At 43.2% G+C, this 16676-nt stretch overlaps 3 protein-coding genes across 4 annotated transcripts in view; 1 reads left to right on the top strand and 2 right to left on the bottom strand.

Annotated features, from left to right (window-relative positions):
- Window positions 1-61: 61 nt before the first annotated feature.
- On the bottom strand, window positions 62-7451 carry RAD9B (RAD9 checkpoint clamp component B). 2 transcript variants are annotated; one of them, XM_085075536.1, is made up of 11 exons: window positions 7374-7451; window positions 6629-6699; window positions 5661-5810; window positions 5349-5463; window positions 4618-4717; window positions 4411-4517; window positions 2438-2544; window positions 1899-1963; window positions 1241-1363; window positions 698-950; window positions 62-573 (listed from the first exon to the last, which is right to left on the bottom strand). In XM_085075536.1, the coding sequence occupies exons 1-11, from the start codon at window positions 7405-7407 to the stop codon at window positions 442-444; spliced, it is 1257 nt and encodes a 418-aa protein (XP_084931662.1). In that variant the 5' UTR covers window positions 7408-7451; the 3' UTR covers window positions 62-441. The 2 variants fall into 2 exon arrangements, with proteins under 2 accessions (XP_084931662.1, XP_084931663.1); XM_085075537.1 differs by lacking the exon at window positions 7374-7451 and having other exon boundaries at window positions 6631-6701.
- Window positions 7452-8386: 935 nt separating this feature from the next.
- VPS29 (VPS29 retromer complex component) lies at window positions 8387-11720 on the top strand. Its single transcript, XM_085075535.1, has 4 exons — window positions 8387-8695; window positions 10462-10653; window positions 10828-11063; window positions 11359-11720. The coding sequence occupies exons 1-4, from the start codon at window positions 8651-8653 to the stop codon at window positions 11474-11476; spliced, it is 591 nt and encodes a 196-aa protein (XP_084931661.1). The 5' UTR covers window positions 8387-8650; the 3' UTR covers window positions 11477-11720.
- A 944-nt stretch (window positions 11721-12664) lies between these two features.
- KNTC1 (kinetochore associated 1) overlaps window positions 12665-16676 on the bottom strand; it is a 28724-nt gene continuing 24712 nt past the window's right edge. The window contains exons 57-64 of the mRNA XM_085075528.1: window positions 16210-16266; window positions 15806-15860; window positions 15663-15726; window positions 14988-15117; window positions 14215-14304; window positions 13932-14077; window positions 13530-13620; window positions 12665-13286 (exon numbers count right to left, since the gene is read on the bottom strand). Coding sequence (XP_084931654.1) covers window positions 13239-13286; window positions 13530-13620; window positions 13932-14077; window positions 14215-14304; window positions 14988-15117; window positions 15663-15726; window positions 15806-15860; window positions 16210-16266 — 681 coding nt within the window. The 3' untranslated portion in view covers window positions 12665-13238. The remainder of the gene's footprint in view (window positions 13287-13529; window positions 13621-13931; window positions 14078-14214; window positions 14305-14987; window positions 15118-15662; window positions 15727-15805; window positions 15861-16209; window positions 16267-16676) is intronic.

The raw sequence follows: 16676 nt of genomic DNA, 5'->3' as shown, positions 1-16676 counted from the left end.
GAAGGAAAAGAGTAATGCAAGTCTGAAACACAAACCTTTATTTTTTTTTTAAATGCAATTCTGTGACAACTTTGGTTCAGTTAAATGCTGGTTCTGCAGAGTTTCTGTAAAAACCTGAGTTCTGGAGCTGGGCTGGGTTGGGCTGTGCTGAGGGGTTGGATGGGTTATTTTTCCAGAACCCTTAACTAGAACACCAGCTTCATTTTTCTGATGTGGTAACAGAGTTTGAATTCAAACTGAGACTCTCTAGTGAGTGTTCTGAGAGCAGAACCCCCAGCAGAACACACAAACCTCAACTGAGTCAGTCGTGACCTAAATTCGCGCCATTGCGAGAGCAGAACAGTTCCAGAACATTCTGTGCTGCTGGGTCACAGCACCAGTGACAAACCCTGGGCCTGCACTGCCCTTCCCTTCCCTCCTGGACACTCCCCAACACCTGCACTACAGCACCTGGGAGCTCTGCAAGGTGCCAAAATCCTCCTCGGTGTCACTGGCTGTCACCAAGCTCTGGAAGGTGTCACCAATGGCCTCCTTCCCCTTGTAAGAGACAGCTCCAAAGAACAAGGAGTGGAACTGGAAAATGCAGTGTTTGTACAGGTAAGAATTCTGTGGTACAGAATTGGGGCATTAATTATTTGTGAGGCTACTTTAAGATCTTTCTTGGGTTCCACTGCTGATACCATGGGGAGTCACTCACCTTCTGATAAGGAGCCTCCTTGGCCTCTCCTCCTGCTGCCTCGGCCGTGGCTGCTCCTGCTCTGCCTGGCACATCCCTCTCCGTGCCTCTGGGAACACTTCTTACCTCCTGTTTTGCCAGAGCACTTGGGGGTTCTGCTGAATCCATGCTTGCAGTGTTTCCATTCTGCTGTGGCTTTCTGGAAGCAGCTGTTTCTGCATTGCTGCCTCTATCCATGGAGGGCTGTTCAACTGGATCCATAGATGTCTTTGAGCTGGATTGGACAGAGTAGGACAGGTTAGTAGCTGGCTTTATGTGTTTTATCGGAATATCCTTATTTTCTCTGTGAAAAGATGACAGCTTTAGAGTAGATTCTCAGCATCTTCCCTCCTGCTGCACCCAGACAGACCTCGTGGAGGAAAGCAGCACTTTGTATGGAGTGTTCTCTCTTGCACCCCTTTATTGCTATTGTGCTGCTGACATATTCCTGAACCCCTCTAGTTCACAGTTTTCCTGTGAAAACCTGAGTTTTCTCCCTCTAAAGGCCCCCTCAGCCCCCATTACCTGTCCCAGGGCTGTGGGCAGCAGGCAGGCTCTGGGGAAGCTGCCTCCTTCTCAGCCTCACACAAGGTAGCCAGGATAAAGCTGGCCTCCAGCAGCAGGTCCTCAATGCTGAAAGCAATGGGTCTAAACACAAACATGGAGACCAAACAGCACAGGGAATTACAGATACTGTGGGAGGTGATGCTGTTTGTGCAATTCTATCTGGTTTGGATTAAAAAGTGCCTCCTCTGAAACTCTGAAAATCTCCGGTATTTACTGCTGAGGAATGAGAGAGGGGCTCCTGTTACAGATCTCACTGCTCCAATCAGCAAGTGCTGTGCAATATCAGAGTCAAATAATAGCTTTAAATATAGAATTGTTAAAATTACATTTATTCAGAAAATGTATTGTTTCTTTAGACTGCTAAATAAATCATTGCATGCATGAAACTGAGAGCCTCAGGTGTCCAGGTGTGTAATTTATACACAGGGAGCTCATCAGTCAGCATGGCTGCCTTGGCAATGCCCACGTGTAAATGCTTTTTATGGAATTGCAAACTCTGCTTCAGGCTGCAGGTTAGAAATGGCTTTTGGTTTGAAATGAAAATCTGCTCTACTGCTGCAGTTCAATATTCACTGGGTGACTGCAGGGGTTCAGTCAGGGCAGTTCCAACACGTACTTCCCACATCTGTCGAAGTGGATGGACACAGGAACACTGGTGGCTTCAGAAAATGCCAGCAGGCCCTGCAAAGAAAGGCTAGGGGTTAAGTGCTTGGATAAACCTAAATTAATATCAATATAAGTTTATCCCAGCTGCTGTTCTTATTCCTAGCTACTGGGAAAATCTGCTGCTTCTAAGAATCATTTCTGTCCTTCCCTGCCTGAGCTTTGCCAGAGGAGGTTCTGCATGGAGAACTTCCCTGGTCATGCTGCTTTCCCCAGGGCAGCTGTGCTGTGTCTGCCCAGCACAGAAACCACATTTCTGTTTTAGAAACGCTTTGTTTGCCTTTCAAAGGCTGCTCTGAGGGGCTCTGCAGTGTTCTGAGGATCCTGGGGCTTAAAGCTAATCCTCAACCAGGTGGTGAAATCCTGCTGCTGTCAGGAGGGTTGGTGGGACACAGCCCAGGGCCATTCCACAGGGACCATCCTGTGCTGTCCTGGTCCAGCCAGACAAATTAATGGGAAATGGTTTACCTTCCAGACAAATTCTTACTTTACCCTCAATTCTTTAAGGCAAAATGTTACTTCAGAATCTACTCCAACTTGAAAGTAGTCAAATTCCTCTGGGCTGAGCTGTATCTCCGTAAGCATTGTCCTTGAAAAGTCTGTTTGAGATAACAACAAAGTCAGGGAATCACAGGAGTGAAGTTTGAGCTCAACAAAACTGATTATAACCCTGAGATTTTTACATCAGCATAGTTGGAACAAATAATTATTTATAAAGTGGTTAACAGTAATAAATGTTTAGCTTATATGTATATTATAATTAAGTAAAATTCTCAGTTTATTTACAGCACATTGTGTAGATTTAAATGGATTTTAACAGAACCATGTTCTGCTGTGTGATCTAACCCAATACCTGCTTCTGTTCTTGCAAATCTGCTTCTTCCACAGGCATCCATCACAAATAATATTCCCAGCTGCCTATTGTTGCATGGATGGGAAGCCCAAAACACCACCTGACTTCAACAGATTAATCAAAATTGCTGAAAATCATCAGAGCACAATGGAGGTGGACTGAGGCTCTTTGTTTTAAATTACAATCTTTTCCTGACACTTAAGTGGCAACAGGAAATTAGCTCCTCAGTTTCAGGTATTCACTTGTTGCTCGTTCCCATGAGATGAATAGGTGTGTGAAGAGAAAGTGAGAGGCTGCTTTCCTGATGTGTAACCCTGGAGAGCTCAGAGAAATTCCACAGCAGCTTGAGCAGCTCAGCCCCAGCTGCTCCCCAGCAAAGCCAGGCTGGTTTGGAAGGAAACAAGTGTTACCATCTATTCCCACTCTTCCCTTTCTCTGCTTCCCTTTCTCTTTGTTTCATCTCAGCTTTCAGGGCCCCACCGAGAGTTCAAACAGGCTCTTGAGGGAAGTTCTTGCAGCTGCAGCAGGGGGTGTTTGTCACTTACATGAGCTGAGGCTGAGCCCAGAGTGTGCAAACATGAGCAGGTCTGGGCAGAGGGTTTGGTTTTCGTCTCTGGAAACAAAATCTGAGCATGGAACCCCCCAGGCCACGGCCAGGTGAGGTGTTTAAAGGACACAGGAGGAGCTGCAGGCAGGAGATTCACCATGAAAACAGCACTTCTCATTCCTCCTCCTCCTCCCTCCCTCACTGTGGGTTTTGGTATCTCTTTACAGTTGTACCATTTTTTCACTTTCTGTCTTAAAATAGTCCTGGTGAGTGAATGTTTCTAAAGTAACCAAATGTGTCATTCAAAATGTAATATTTTAGTAATTTCTGCCCTGTTTCACTCCAGCCAGTTTCCACCACTTGATCCTTCTTGCTCTGCCCTGCCTCAGTCTGTTCCCAGCCCAATTCCCACCCCTGTGCTCCAGGCTCTTCCCAGCTCATTATCCCCAGCTTTGGTCATAACAAGTATGAAAAGCATCTCTTTATTATATGACACACAAGAACCTCTACTTCAAAACCACAATTATATCTTCAAAATTAGTTTCAGTCACACCCCAAGAATCTACAGCTTGTTCTCCATCTCCTGGAGATGTGACCCTGGCAGTGGCAGAGCAGGGCCTGCTGACACTCTGTGCTGTCCTCAGACTAAAATATACTCTCTAATGATATCAATTCTGTAATTGTGGTATTCAGATTTAAATAGTTCTTTTTAAAACATAAAATTATCCCCTTTTTCCTGGCAGTTGCCAGGCTTCTGCTCTTGCAGAGCAGTAATTACCTCTTTCAAGCCTACAGTAAGTGGCATAATTTATTTCAATTGGCTGCTCAGTCTGAGATCTGCCACCGACACCAGGAAGATGTTTCAATTTATTTAAATTTATTTAATTTATTAAAACCAGAGGGTGGCAGCATGACTTAAAAATCTCTCTCTATAATGTTGTTAAAAATATCGTTTAGCCATAAAATTCATCCCACGTTTATGTCGTGACAGTTATCATTCCTTGAGCTCACCTCAAAAAAAGTGTTAGAAGTCCAAGTATTGGTTCATATTTTGCATTTCCTTACCAGTTTCTTCCTCGGTGTAACTCTTGAAACAAACTTTCATTGGAGTAACTGACAAGGTTATTTCTTCCTGACTGGTCGGAAAGTGAACCATCACGTCAGCCAGCAGCCTATAAAATGTCATCCAGCACTAAAATAATTCTATCTGTGACTATTGAGCATTTGTTACATTAGAAAGTAAAACTCAACAATTATTTCTGTGTTTGTTACCTGGAGTGGACTTTAAGAATGTTTGGACACATGTGCTTTGCAAAAACAGCCTGCAGGGGATCACACTCTTGAAATGTCAGGTTATAGGTTTTTACAACACCTGAGTATAAAGGAAACGAACAAAAATCAGTGCTGGGCTGTAATTTTAGTTTGTTTTTCTTTTTTTTTTTAAGTATTAATTGTTCAATAGAGGAAGTAACCAAGTGACTTAGCCCAGCTATATGGAAATAACTCAACACAAATAGGAAATAGAATTCACTTGCCATCTTAGACTTGCTCCATCCTATTAGATGTGCCACGACAGCATTTGAGTTTTTTAAGGATCCACAAGAAAGAAATGAACAGCAACACATGCAGGGGGGAAATGGCCTCAGTAATTAAGTGGTAAAATAACATAAATGGTGGAATGCAAAAGACAAACCCTGCAGATCTCTGTGTGTCTGGGTAAGGATGTGCTGAGGGAACTCAGCTGGCTGCAGACCTAATTCAATGTATTATCAGTAACAGCAGCTGGATTATTGATAACATAAAGCACTGCCTCCAACATAGCACAGCTCTGGGGGGGAGATGCAGTTTATTTAGGAATTTTGCAAAGATCGATGCTGATGAACATTCCCAGTCCTGCTGGGCTGAAGATGAGAGCTGCTCCTGTGTTGATATTGGCATTAAATGTTGTGTTGCCCCATGATTTTAAATGTTTCTTTAATGTGAAGTCACTTCTGTTGCCTTACCATGCCTGCAGAGGAGCTGAAAGGTTATGTGGTGGTTGTTAGGGCTGGTGGAGATGCTGCATTTCTCTACATTCCTTTCCAGCACATTTACACATCTAAACACAGAGAGAACTGACTGCAAAAACAAAAAAAAAAGGTAAATCAGTGCAGAGGTTACTCCCTGAGCAGCTTTGCAATAAATATAATTTCCCTGGGTTTGTAAATATAATTTCCTCTGGTTTATCTCAAGCTCCTGCACTTCAACTGCTGTGGGGACACTGTGAGAGCCCAGGCTGATCCTGGCCAGGGGTGTAGCAACTCAGTAAAATGTACCTTAATTATCAATTTACAGGGGAGGGATAATTGCTTTTCCTTCTGACACGGTTGGGTCACAGCTGTCCAGCAGTAATGTTGGAAAAACATGGATGAGAAGAACACATATGCATATGCTGACCTCGAGGAATTCACTGATCTTAAGGCAAGCTGGAAATGGAATCACAGAGTCATTAGGGTTGGAAAAGACCTCCAATAGCATTGAATCCAACCACTGATGGGAGAGAAGTAAAATAATTAACTCAAAACTATCTCAGGTTGAACTTTTTAAGAAAAGCCTCCTCTGGGCTTCAGTACTACCAGCAAACCTGGACATTTACCTCTCAAAATTTATAAAAAATTATAAAAATATATTTTTAAAATTGATTTTAATATTATTTATAAAAGTAATTGAGTTTCCCAAACACTCAGAGCTCAGCTTGTGGTTGAGGCATTGGAGGGACATGATCCAAACAAACAAGCCAAGACACCACTCACACCTCAAAAATTCTTCATGCATAAAAACAAATTATCTCCACTTGTGATTTTCCATCCTCTTAGTGAGTCAAGGAGAGTTGATCACTTTTAACTAAGAAACCTCCAGAGAAAACCCTAATCATGCTGGAAATGTTGTTTGATTAATCAGAGGCATTAATGGATGTGTTCTTCCTGTTGAGTCACAACAGTACAAAACATGTTGTTTTTCGAGGCAGCTCCTGTGGGGTACAAAACTCAAACCTTTTGACCCATGGCAGCAGAAATGAACCTCGTGGCATTAATCAGGATGTCCTGGACAACAAAAAAATCAAAGGATCTTAGGGCAGAGTGGGAATGAAACCTTCCATGCTGGAATCTGTGTAATTACAATCACAGAAAATATGGCATTTGTCCATATTGAAAGTGAAGGGAGCTGAGGGAAAACCCAATACCAACAGCATAAATACTGGGCTTCTAATATTGTTAAATTAGAGTAAATGAAATTCACTTACACCTTTTTCTACGGGGTCAAACCAAAACTCATCACTAATCCGGGCTATGGCATGAATTGCTCTTCCAAACACTGTCAGGGAAAGAAAACACTGCAATATGCGTTCTAAATTAACATTTAAAAAGTTATACTGCACCTCCTCCAGAATAACTCAAGAAGAAACATTTCTTTCAAATGAAACTGATGGCGGAAAATGCTTTTTCCAACTAAAATTCTGATTTTTCCAAACCCTTGGTGTTCTGGAAAGCTGCTGAGGTACCTCGAATGTCAGTGACCCTTTACAGCATCTGATGTTAGCACAGATTAATTCCATCAGCCTAAACTCCACCGCCGGAGTTTAAAAAGACATTTAGCAGATGGAAAGTCTGACAAAGCACGGGAGAGATGGAACTCCAAGGAACTCAGCGGACAGCCCTGGGATTTGCCTCAGGCAGCGGCAGAGCAGCATTTTGCACAGAATGGAAAAGAGCTGTGCCTCTGGAGATACACGGGGAGACACAGCCAGGCCATGGCATCGCCACCTGGAGTCCCCAAAGCCAGGGCTCTGCTGTGCACATCCCGCAGCACCGCCCGGCCCGCCGCGCTGAGGGAGAGGCGAATCCCCGCTCCGTCCCGCGGCTCCCGTCCCGCTCTGAGGGCATCGGCGGGTGCCAGGAGTGCCGCCGGCCCGTCCCGCCGCCGGGAGCTCAGCGTTGCCGGTGTCCCGCAGCGATGCTGGGCTCCTCGGGCTCCCCGCGCTGCGGTACCTCGGAGCTGCGCGCCGCCGAGCACACACCGCATGGCGCTGCAGCCCCACTGCCCTCACGGCGCGGAGGGCGGGAAACCCCGCGGAGGGGCGGGGCTTATGTAGGGGGCGGGGCTTGGGTAGGGGGCGGGGCTTGGGCCGCGCGGAGCCCCGGATGTGGAACCGCGAGTGGGGATTGCGGAATTAGGGAATTGTGCGATTAATTAATGGGATTGTGCATTGTCCCGAGGTGGGAGGGACCCGAAAGGAGCATCAATCCAACCCCTGGCCCTGCATAGACCCCCAGCAATCCCACCCTGTGCCTGGCAGCATTGTCCAAACGTTCCTGGAGCTCTGGCAGCCTCAGGCTGTGCCCATTCATTCCCTGGGGAGCCTGGGCAGTGCCCAGCACCCTCTGGGGAAGAACCTTTCCTTGATATTCCATCTCCAGCCCTTCCGTGGGTCCTGTCCCTGCTCCCAGAGAGCAGAGCTGCGCTGCGCTGCCCTCGGCAGCACCAACCCAGAGACACCGACTGGAAGCATCCCAGAGCAGCGCTGAGCGTGGCACTGATGAGCGTGGGAGGAGAGAGAATAATTTCCCAATAGAATACTAATTAATAAGAGAACTATGTATCTTGCAGCCAATGAACACTATAACTGCTTTGCTTCCTAAAATGTATAAATAGTTAAAAGTTTTGATAGTTGGGGTGCTTGCTTTGTGCGACACCACGGAGCACCCAGGCTTGAGAAAGTCTGAATCAAATAATCCACACCTGTGTCTCTCTCTCACGTGTCATCATCGGGTAAATCTCATTTCACGTGTGTCAAAACGCGGCGGGCGCGGGCGGAGGCACGAACGCGTTCAGAGGCATTCAGTCCCTGCTGGGCCGCCGTAGCGGGGCGGTGCCGGGCGGGTCCGCAGGCCGAGCGGAGCGGCGCGATGGTGAGAGCGGAGCGGGGCGGCCGGGAACCCCAACGGGACCCCGCAGGGACACCGAAGGGACACCCCGGGACACCGCAGGGACCCAGCCTGGTCCGGCCGGGCCGGGGGAGAGCGGGCGGGAGGGAAACACCCAGCTGAGGCAGCCCTGGGGAGCGGGCCGGGCCGGCGCTGCGGGAGCCCCGTTTGCCATTCCTGTTAATCCCACCGTGATCGCATTAATTTTTTTATTATTTTATTTACCGCTTCTCTCATAACACCGACAACTCATTAATTGTTGTTTTCCCATTCATCCGGCTGTGTTTTCTCTTCTGTTGCTTCCTCTCGTTTAACACTGATCATGTTCCGCCCTGTTTCTCATGCCCTGCAATCAACTCCCGCATTGCTCTCAGGCTGGGCACAGAGTAAGTCACTCCTTGGCTAACCCCGGGGGGAAGGGCTCGGGCGTGCTGCTCGCTGCCTGTGGCAGTGAATGAGGGGCTGCTGGTCAATCCGTGTTGCTCGTCGCGCCCAAATTGCTGCTGAAATCCGGGTGGTTTCTCGTTCTGTGCCACTGCTCTGTGCTGTGATGATTCAACACGCTGCAGTGCTGTTAGTTTGGTTTGGTCACTGTGGTTTTTCTTTAAGGAATGGGAGCAGAAATGTGATTTTTGGGGAAATGTGGGGCTGACAGTTTGTCTGTGTTGAGTGCACACGCTGCTGGCTCGGTGGGTTGTGTAATTGGCAGGATAATTTTATTAAACATCAAATACATAGCTGGTATTGCACATTTATATCCTTAGGCAGCATTGAGACAATCTATCTATTGCCACTTCTTAATCAAAATCACTGTTACCCACTTGTTACTCTTCAAAGACCATCAAAAATGTATTTTTTTTCCTCCCCTGGTCTAGTTTTCAATTGCTCATGCTTTGGTATTGCTTTATCAATGCTTTCAACCATCTGTCTCCAGATGGCTTTGATGGTGGCACTGAGATGTTCTTAATCTAAAAAAAATCCTCCAAACCAATCAAAAATACCACCCAAGTCCTCTCTGCCTTTTTGAGGACTGTTAGCCTGAAGGTAACTGTATGGCCTAAAGATGTATGAAAAAAGTCTTTAAATATACAATTTGCTACCCTAGTTATATTTGTGTATAGGTATATAACCATAGTTATATTTGTTTGTAGAAATAAATCTGGGCTGTGTCCTTTACAAACACATTCGAGGGTGTAATTTTAGGAACTTTTAAAAAAACATGGAAGATAAAATCTCTTTAATATAGAACAATTCTTTAAGTTACCAGGGTTTTATCTGAGTGTTTATCTGAGTGTTTCCAGATCCAGGGAATTCCCAGTGCAGTGCCATAACCTCCCCTCCCTGCTTTATAAAGCTTCTCATGCCCTTTTTGCACAATTCATTTATCCTGTGTTGCTCTCATTATTTCTTTATTTGCAGATTTAAAGCCTGTGGTATTCAGCTATGGCCTTGCATTGTCTGAGTCCTTAATTTTGAAGCCCCAGCTACATTTTTATTCAGGCATCTGCTGTATTGAACCTATAAATGTATAGAAATGGTGACAGAACATGCTGTGCAGTGCCCTGGATTGGCTTCTCTGCAGTGCCCTGTTTGTTTTTTGTTGTTATTTTTTGCCCTCATTCTGTTGTTCAGTGGTTTCTACAATGAGGACTCTGAACATGCTTCCTCTCCTGATCACCTATTAACACATGTTGCAAATCTGCTGCTTTTTAAAAATATTTTAATTTTTTTTAATAAGGGGAAAGAAACTTGGATGAATATTTTTTTTTAAGAGAAGTAGCTGCAAGTTTGACCAGGTCTGTGCTTGAAACATGCTAGAGAGAAAAAAGAGTGGGATGGTTTATGGTAGCTCCCAATTTTCTGTAAAATACTTGAAACATTATTGTTGTATTACCTTACCTTGCACTGTTGGCTTTCAGTGAAATTTATCTCAATGAAATAAAAATTATTTTATAGACTTGGGTTTGTTAGGCCCCCTCTGATCATGGTCTGGTAAAGAGCAATATTCCTTGGGCCAGAGCAATACTCCATCACCATTCCATCCTCATTTTAGCAGCTTTTAGCTCCAAATGCAAAGCTGTGGCTCTGCAGAAGCCACTGCAGTGCTGCCTGTGCCCTAACGAGTGTCTGTCATGCTCTCTCTCCCCTGAAGTTGGTGCTGGTGTTGGGAGATCTCCACATCCCCCATCGCTGCAACAGCCTCCCAGCCAAGTTCAAAAAGCTGCTGGTGCCTGGGAAGATCCAACACATCCTGTGCACAGGGAATCTCTGCACCAAGGACACCTATGACTACCTCAAGACCCTGGCTGGGGATGTTCATGTTGTCAGAGGGGACTTTGATGAGGTAGTGTCCATTTTTTGGGGTATTTTGTACATAAAGGTGACATTTGGGTTCATTGAAAAGTGGTGAAATATTCTCATTTCTGAGCTCTCCCCTTCTTGGTGTTTCATAGGGTTGGATTTAAATATAAATCTGTTTAATCTAAATTTGTTTTATTTTTTTTTTTTTAATTTTTAGAACCTGAATTATCCCGAACAGAAAGTGGTGACTGTTGGACAGTTCAAAATCGGGTTGATTCATGGCCATCAGGTGATTCCCTGGGGTGACATGGCCAGCCTGGCACTGCTCCAGAGGCAGTTTGATGTGGACATCCTCATTTCAGGACACACACACAAATTTGAGGCGTTTGAACACGAAAACAAATTCTATATCAACCCAGGATCAGCTACAGGAGCCTACCATGCCTTAGAGAAGTAAGTGAATAGGGGAAACCTTTGGGGGGAACTTTTTTGGGTAACAAAACTGAGCTACAAACTCCTGAGGGTTAATATTTCTATTTTAAATGTCAGGGAGAGGATAGTTGGAGTTGTATAATTTACACAGCTGTATTTGCTCAATCTTGAGTGAAACAAAATACAGCCTCAGCTCTCATGTACTTAAAGAATTAATACCCATTTTTCTTAAAGTGATTTCTGCTAAATAGTGGTAAAACACTGCTGAGGGGATTATGGACACGCAATCACTATGAATTTTTTCCTCTCTTTCCAGCAACATCATTCCTTCATTTGTGCTGATGGACATCCAGGCTTCTACAGTAGTTACATATGTCTATCAACTAATTGGAGATGATGTGAAAGTAGAAAGAATCGAGTACAAGAAATCCTAAAAATGTTTTTGCTTGTCTGCTATTTTTACCATCTCCTTCTGAACTGCAAGTTCCAAAACTTGATTGCTCGTTTACAGCCCTGCACTGTCGCTAACAGCTTAACAATGTAACTTCTTGGTCATGAATTTAAAAACAACCTCGTGTTTGCTTTTCTCTGTATGAATTGATTTGTAAAATATTCCATTAAGATGACTGTCTAAATACTGTTCCTTAATGTTGTAATAAACTCCACTTCATAGAAAAACGGAGCTTTGTGAGCTGTTGTTGGGGAAGAACGCAGCAGTTGTGGTGGTTTGTCAAAGGCTGAGGCTGTGGTTTGGTGTTCAGCTTCTAAGGGATGCTTAAAAAAGAGATTGAGGCTCTGAGGCCAGGCTGGGTTTGCTTCAGAATCCAGTTTATATTTAATTTTCTCAATTTAACATCCTTAGCTCAGTTAAAGGAATACAATGGCTTGATAGACTCTGAAAGTATTACAATTACCTCACAATGTCACTGTAGAAAGTGTAACTCGAGTCTTTCTCTGATCAAAGCAGTCTCAAATCTCCTTGTGCTTTCACCAATGATGATCTCATTAAATCTCTCACCAGTGAGTTTCCTTTACTTGTGGCTCACATGTGACACTCCAGGGATGTGCACTTTGCTCCATGCACTGAGGCTCTCAGTAATGTCATTTTACGTGACACAAAGCTGCTGAAGATAAATATGTGTTGCTCAAGACAACTGCACCTTGTGGCTCCTCTGTTCCCACAGCTGCAGGAAACTGAATGTATTTAACAGCTCCTATTCTCACAACTGCTGTAACTTTCCAACAAAACAGTTTTATCTTTTGTCTCCTACAGCAGAATGTTTAGAATGGTGAGGCAGTTTCCTTGGAATTATGACTTTTCCATCAGCTGGAATCCTTATTTCTGTGTCATGATCTGACTAATTAACTTATTTCTATTCAAAATAAATCTGCTTTGCCCTGGACAAAGACATTGCAGGCTGGTGTCTCAGGAACCTCTGGCTAATTGCACTTCATGCAGTCAGAGCAAAGTTGAGAAGAAAACCTTGGCACACATTATTAAAGGAATTTCATTGACTGAACACCAATTTATTGACAAACTCATAATTGAGAGGTTTGTAGAATAGTGTAAGGCTAAAATTGATACACAAGTTCATTTATTTGTTTATTCTGTAAGGCCAAAATTGATACACAAGTTCATTTATTTATTTATTTCTTCTGTAAGGCCAAAATTGTTACATGAGTTTATTTATTTTTACTGTAAGGCTAAACTTGACACATAAATTTTTTTTTTAGACTGTAAGGCCAAAATTGATTAAAGTTACAATTTGCCTACAAAGTATTTTACATGAACTACATCCCCTGCAGTTTTATAACTTGCCATCATCACAATGATGGCAAGGTTATGTTGTTGTGAATGACATCTCAGAGTGGTCCTGACAGCAGGCCTGAACATGGAGAAATACAGAAGCAAAGGAAATAAACTTTACTCCTTCCCCAAAGTAAAGTGCTGAGTATGAGCTGTTGACTACAAACAGGAATTTTTGTTGTAAATCTAAACTGTTTTCATGGGGGTGGAAAATGGAGGAGAAGCAGCCTAGAACAGCTGGAAAAAACGTGGAAAAGGTTGTGGACGCTCTTGGTAAAAGCTTTGGGGTTTTAGTTTGATGTTCTCTTGACTGATACAAGAGTTCTGAATGCACAGCCTCTCCTCCTGCCAGCAGAGGGAGGAGGGAAAAGGGTAAATCTCGACCTAATTTATGGCAGTTCCAGGACACAAGACCCCTCTGATCCATTCAGGTACATCTGGAAGGTCAAAGAACAATATTAATAGGGCTTAGGAAGACCTGTGAAGGTACTTGGAAATGTGATGCTTAGCATGACACATTTGGTTCAGGTAAAATGAATTATTTGAATTAATGTGGGGGTTATTTTATATTTATCTTACTAAAATAAATTGGCTTAAAATGTTTTTGCAAAAAATGGAGTGAAAATGGTTAAAGAAAGAGGAGAAAATACTGCCTGAGGTGCAGAAGTGGTTTGTTTTACCTGCAGAAGATCAGATGCTGGGATGTCCCCGGGAGAAGGATTTCCACATTTCTCTTGATACTCCTGAATCAGGGCTGTTGCATCACCAAGGCTGTAAGAGGCAAAAGATGATCAACTTTGTCAAATCAAGCTCTCTAAAAAGCCAACAATTTAGACAATACAAGTAGAAAAACAAAGGATGAGCCCATGTCTATGAAGCCAGACTTGCCCTGTCATTTCCCAGTGGAGAGAACAAGCCTGGCTTTCCCCTTGGGGCTGCTATTAAAATCAACATATTCTAGAATTTAAATGTTTACTGGTTGCTGTCCCAGTCTGAGTCTGTGGTAAGTGGTAAAAGTGCCCTGCAACACCAAGGGTAATTACTACCAGTTACACCTCTTTTTTTACCATTTATTAACTTACCAGTTATTTTTGGCAAAATAATCCACCAGCTCTTTTATTCTGTGGGTGTTTATCAGGTGTTGCTTCAACAGTGGATAATATTTGGTTTTCAGGAACTGTTCATAGAGCTTTTCATTGATGATACTGTCCAAAACCAAAGAGCTGATCTGTAGAGTTGAGTTTTAATAACACAAAGTATTAATATTTTAAACAGAAGAGATTTTACTTTTGAATGGAAAGATCTCATAGTTTTCACCCTGGACTCTATAGAGAAGTCAAAGGGAAATGAATTTTATTTATTTACCTGGGAAGCAAATGCTATCAGTTCTCCAGTGTCCATGTGTTCATCTATTTGTTGCAGCACAGTTTCTTTGTTACAGGTTGATAACAAACCCTTGTGAAAATAAGTTACAAAACATTATTATTCTGTGATTGATTAAAGTAGGAACAGTGAATATTTTGAAATTCTAGGCACAAACACAGAATTATCAAACCAGGACCTGTGTAGTTGGACTGAAAGTGTTGCTTTGAACTCTCAAATGGTGTTTTGCTGTAGCTGTTACAGAATTTTTTGACTCATTGCCAGCAGGCTGAATGTCTTACACTTAAGCTGTGATTTGGGGAAGCCTTTCTGAGTGGAACTTTAATGACTGAAAGCCTAAGAATTTATGGTGCCTTTACTGGTCCCAGTTTACTTGTTACAAATATGGGAACAGCCAACTCTACACTCTTCTCAAGCAGGACTCAGTACTTTTCTTACAATCTGCTAAGAGTTTTTCCATTTTTTTCCCCATGTGTTTTATGGGTAGGATTGCATACAACATCCTCAAATTCTCCAAAGGCAAAGTCACATGACAAAACTACTGGGGATGACTTGAAGCTTTAAAAGAAAAAAGAAGAGGAAGTGTTCACATGACCCCTTTAGAAGCCTTTGTGGGTGGGAAATGTTGAACATCTGTCAGCAGGGATGTGTTTAAGTTAACTGGAATTCTGAGTTACCACCTTTGACAGTCTCTGGGGAGCAGGCCATGCTTAAAGAGATTTCCCTTGCAGAGACAGGACTCAAAACTTACTTACCTGAATTTGCTGCTCTCGCTTCTCAGAGTGAGGAATGACCAAGAGGCACCCCAGGGCAAAAGCTGGCAGGTCCATCTGGGTGTATTGTTTGGCAATTCCAATGATATCCAGGTCAGCCAGGACAGGACACCTTCAGGAGAGCAGGAGGAGAGTTCTCAGCTGTGATATGTTTAACTGCATGGCTCAGTGCTGCCAGCAAAACTGCCCTGAGATTTGTAAGTCAGGCAGAGCAACACATTTCTACCCCACACTGATTTCAGAAATGGCCAAGCAAGTTGAAGTTTCACTGAATACTGCATGAGGATTTTCTAGCTTGAATAAAACCCCAAATCACAACTCTAGTTTCCCTTTCTAAGCAGCCATGGTTGTATTTTGAGGGGAATTGTTGGCCAACTGCCCAGAGCAGAGCTTTGGTACAGATATGTTTGCACAGTAAGGTGAGATTCCTTTGCAGATAATCTTTAAGGTCTTTCCCAACCCAAACCTATTCTATTTCCTAACAAACATTTGGTTCAAGTCAGGCTCTCTGAGCTCTGGTGGTTCTTTTGAGCAAGTTAGAGCATTGTGGTGAATAAAATAATGAAGTGATGTGCTTTTTACACCCTAAAGGCAATGCAAGTCTGGTGTATGTACAGAATGTTCAGGAACAACGTTAGGTCAGGACTGTGAACTCACTTGAGCAGAATCACAAAGCACTCACAGCACTCCTGCAGCTGCCTGGGACTTGGTGGACATGAGGCTAAGAGAGAGAGAGAACAAGATGTAGTAAATCTACTACCAAGTTACGCCAGGAGCAGGACAGGGAGTTGCAACCCTACCTGTGAGGAAGGGGGACAGAACTGCGCTGCGCCAGGCTCGGCTGAAGCTGGGAATCTGTTGGCAACAAAGTTTTTTTTTTTTAGGTAACAGCCAAATTCAGGTGTAACTGAGTGTGTTGTAAGCACAGCCAACCTGACCCACTGCACTTGGAAAAAGCCTGTCAATATTCCTTTTTATTTATCCTGGATGAATTATTCCTTAATGCTGCTTTCCTTATCTCAGAGTCTAAGGTTTAGGCAAATTCTGACTGATGGCAAAATTATTCTGTCCAGTGTTTACTGACATATTGCATTTCATAAAAACAACAGTAATTCTAAAAGAATCTTTTCATGGTTGACACACAAATACTCTAAACTCCTGTTAAGTGAAGAAAAAGATGAGAAGCCAGACAATACTTGCTTACCTCCCATAATGAAGGAATCCCAGTAATTGCCATCAAAACTCTTCTTAGATACTGAATCTGAAAAAAAAAATAAAAATCAAGTACTTTGGTATTTCTGAAGATTTGGCAATAATCTACAGAACTGCATTTAATTAATTTTGTCTGCAGGATGCAAACTTAGAGTTCCTTAAACTACCTGTGTTCCTTTGATACCTATGGAAATATGCTTTGTAGTTTAGTAAATTAAATTATCAACCACACTGCCAGGTACATCTGTTACCTCCTCAGGCTGTAGCAACGTTACATAATGTTTGACAGTCACAGGAAATTAATATTCTGAATGGCAACAATCAGGATTAGCATCATAAATACATTTTAGGGGTCATGTTTTCTGTATGTATACATGTACACACATGTAAATACGTGTTTGCACAGTTGGTATCTATTTGCACACAAGAATGTGCATATTATTGTATAAAATTACAATA

Source organism: Lichenostomus cassidix, chromosome 15 (assembly GCF_008360975.1).
Source record: "Lichenostomus cassidix isolate B80296 chromosome 15, HeHo_3.0, whole genome shotgun sequence".
Lineage (NCBI taxonomy): Eukaryota > Metazoa > Chordata > Aves > Passeriformes > Meliphagidae > Lichenostomus > Lichenostomus cassidix.
The sequence above is the reverse complement of the archived record's forward strand: the minus strand, read 5'-3'. Positions and strand labels throughout refer to the sequence as shown.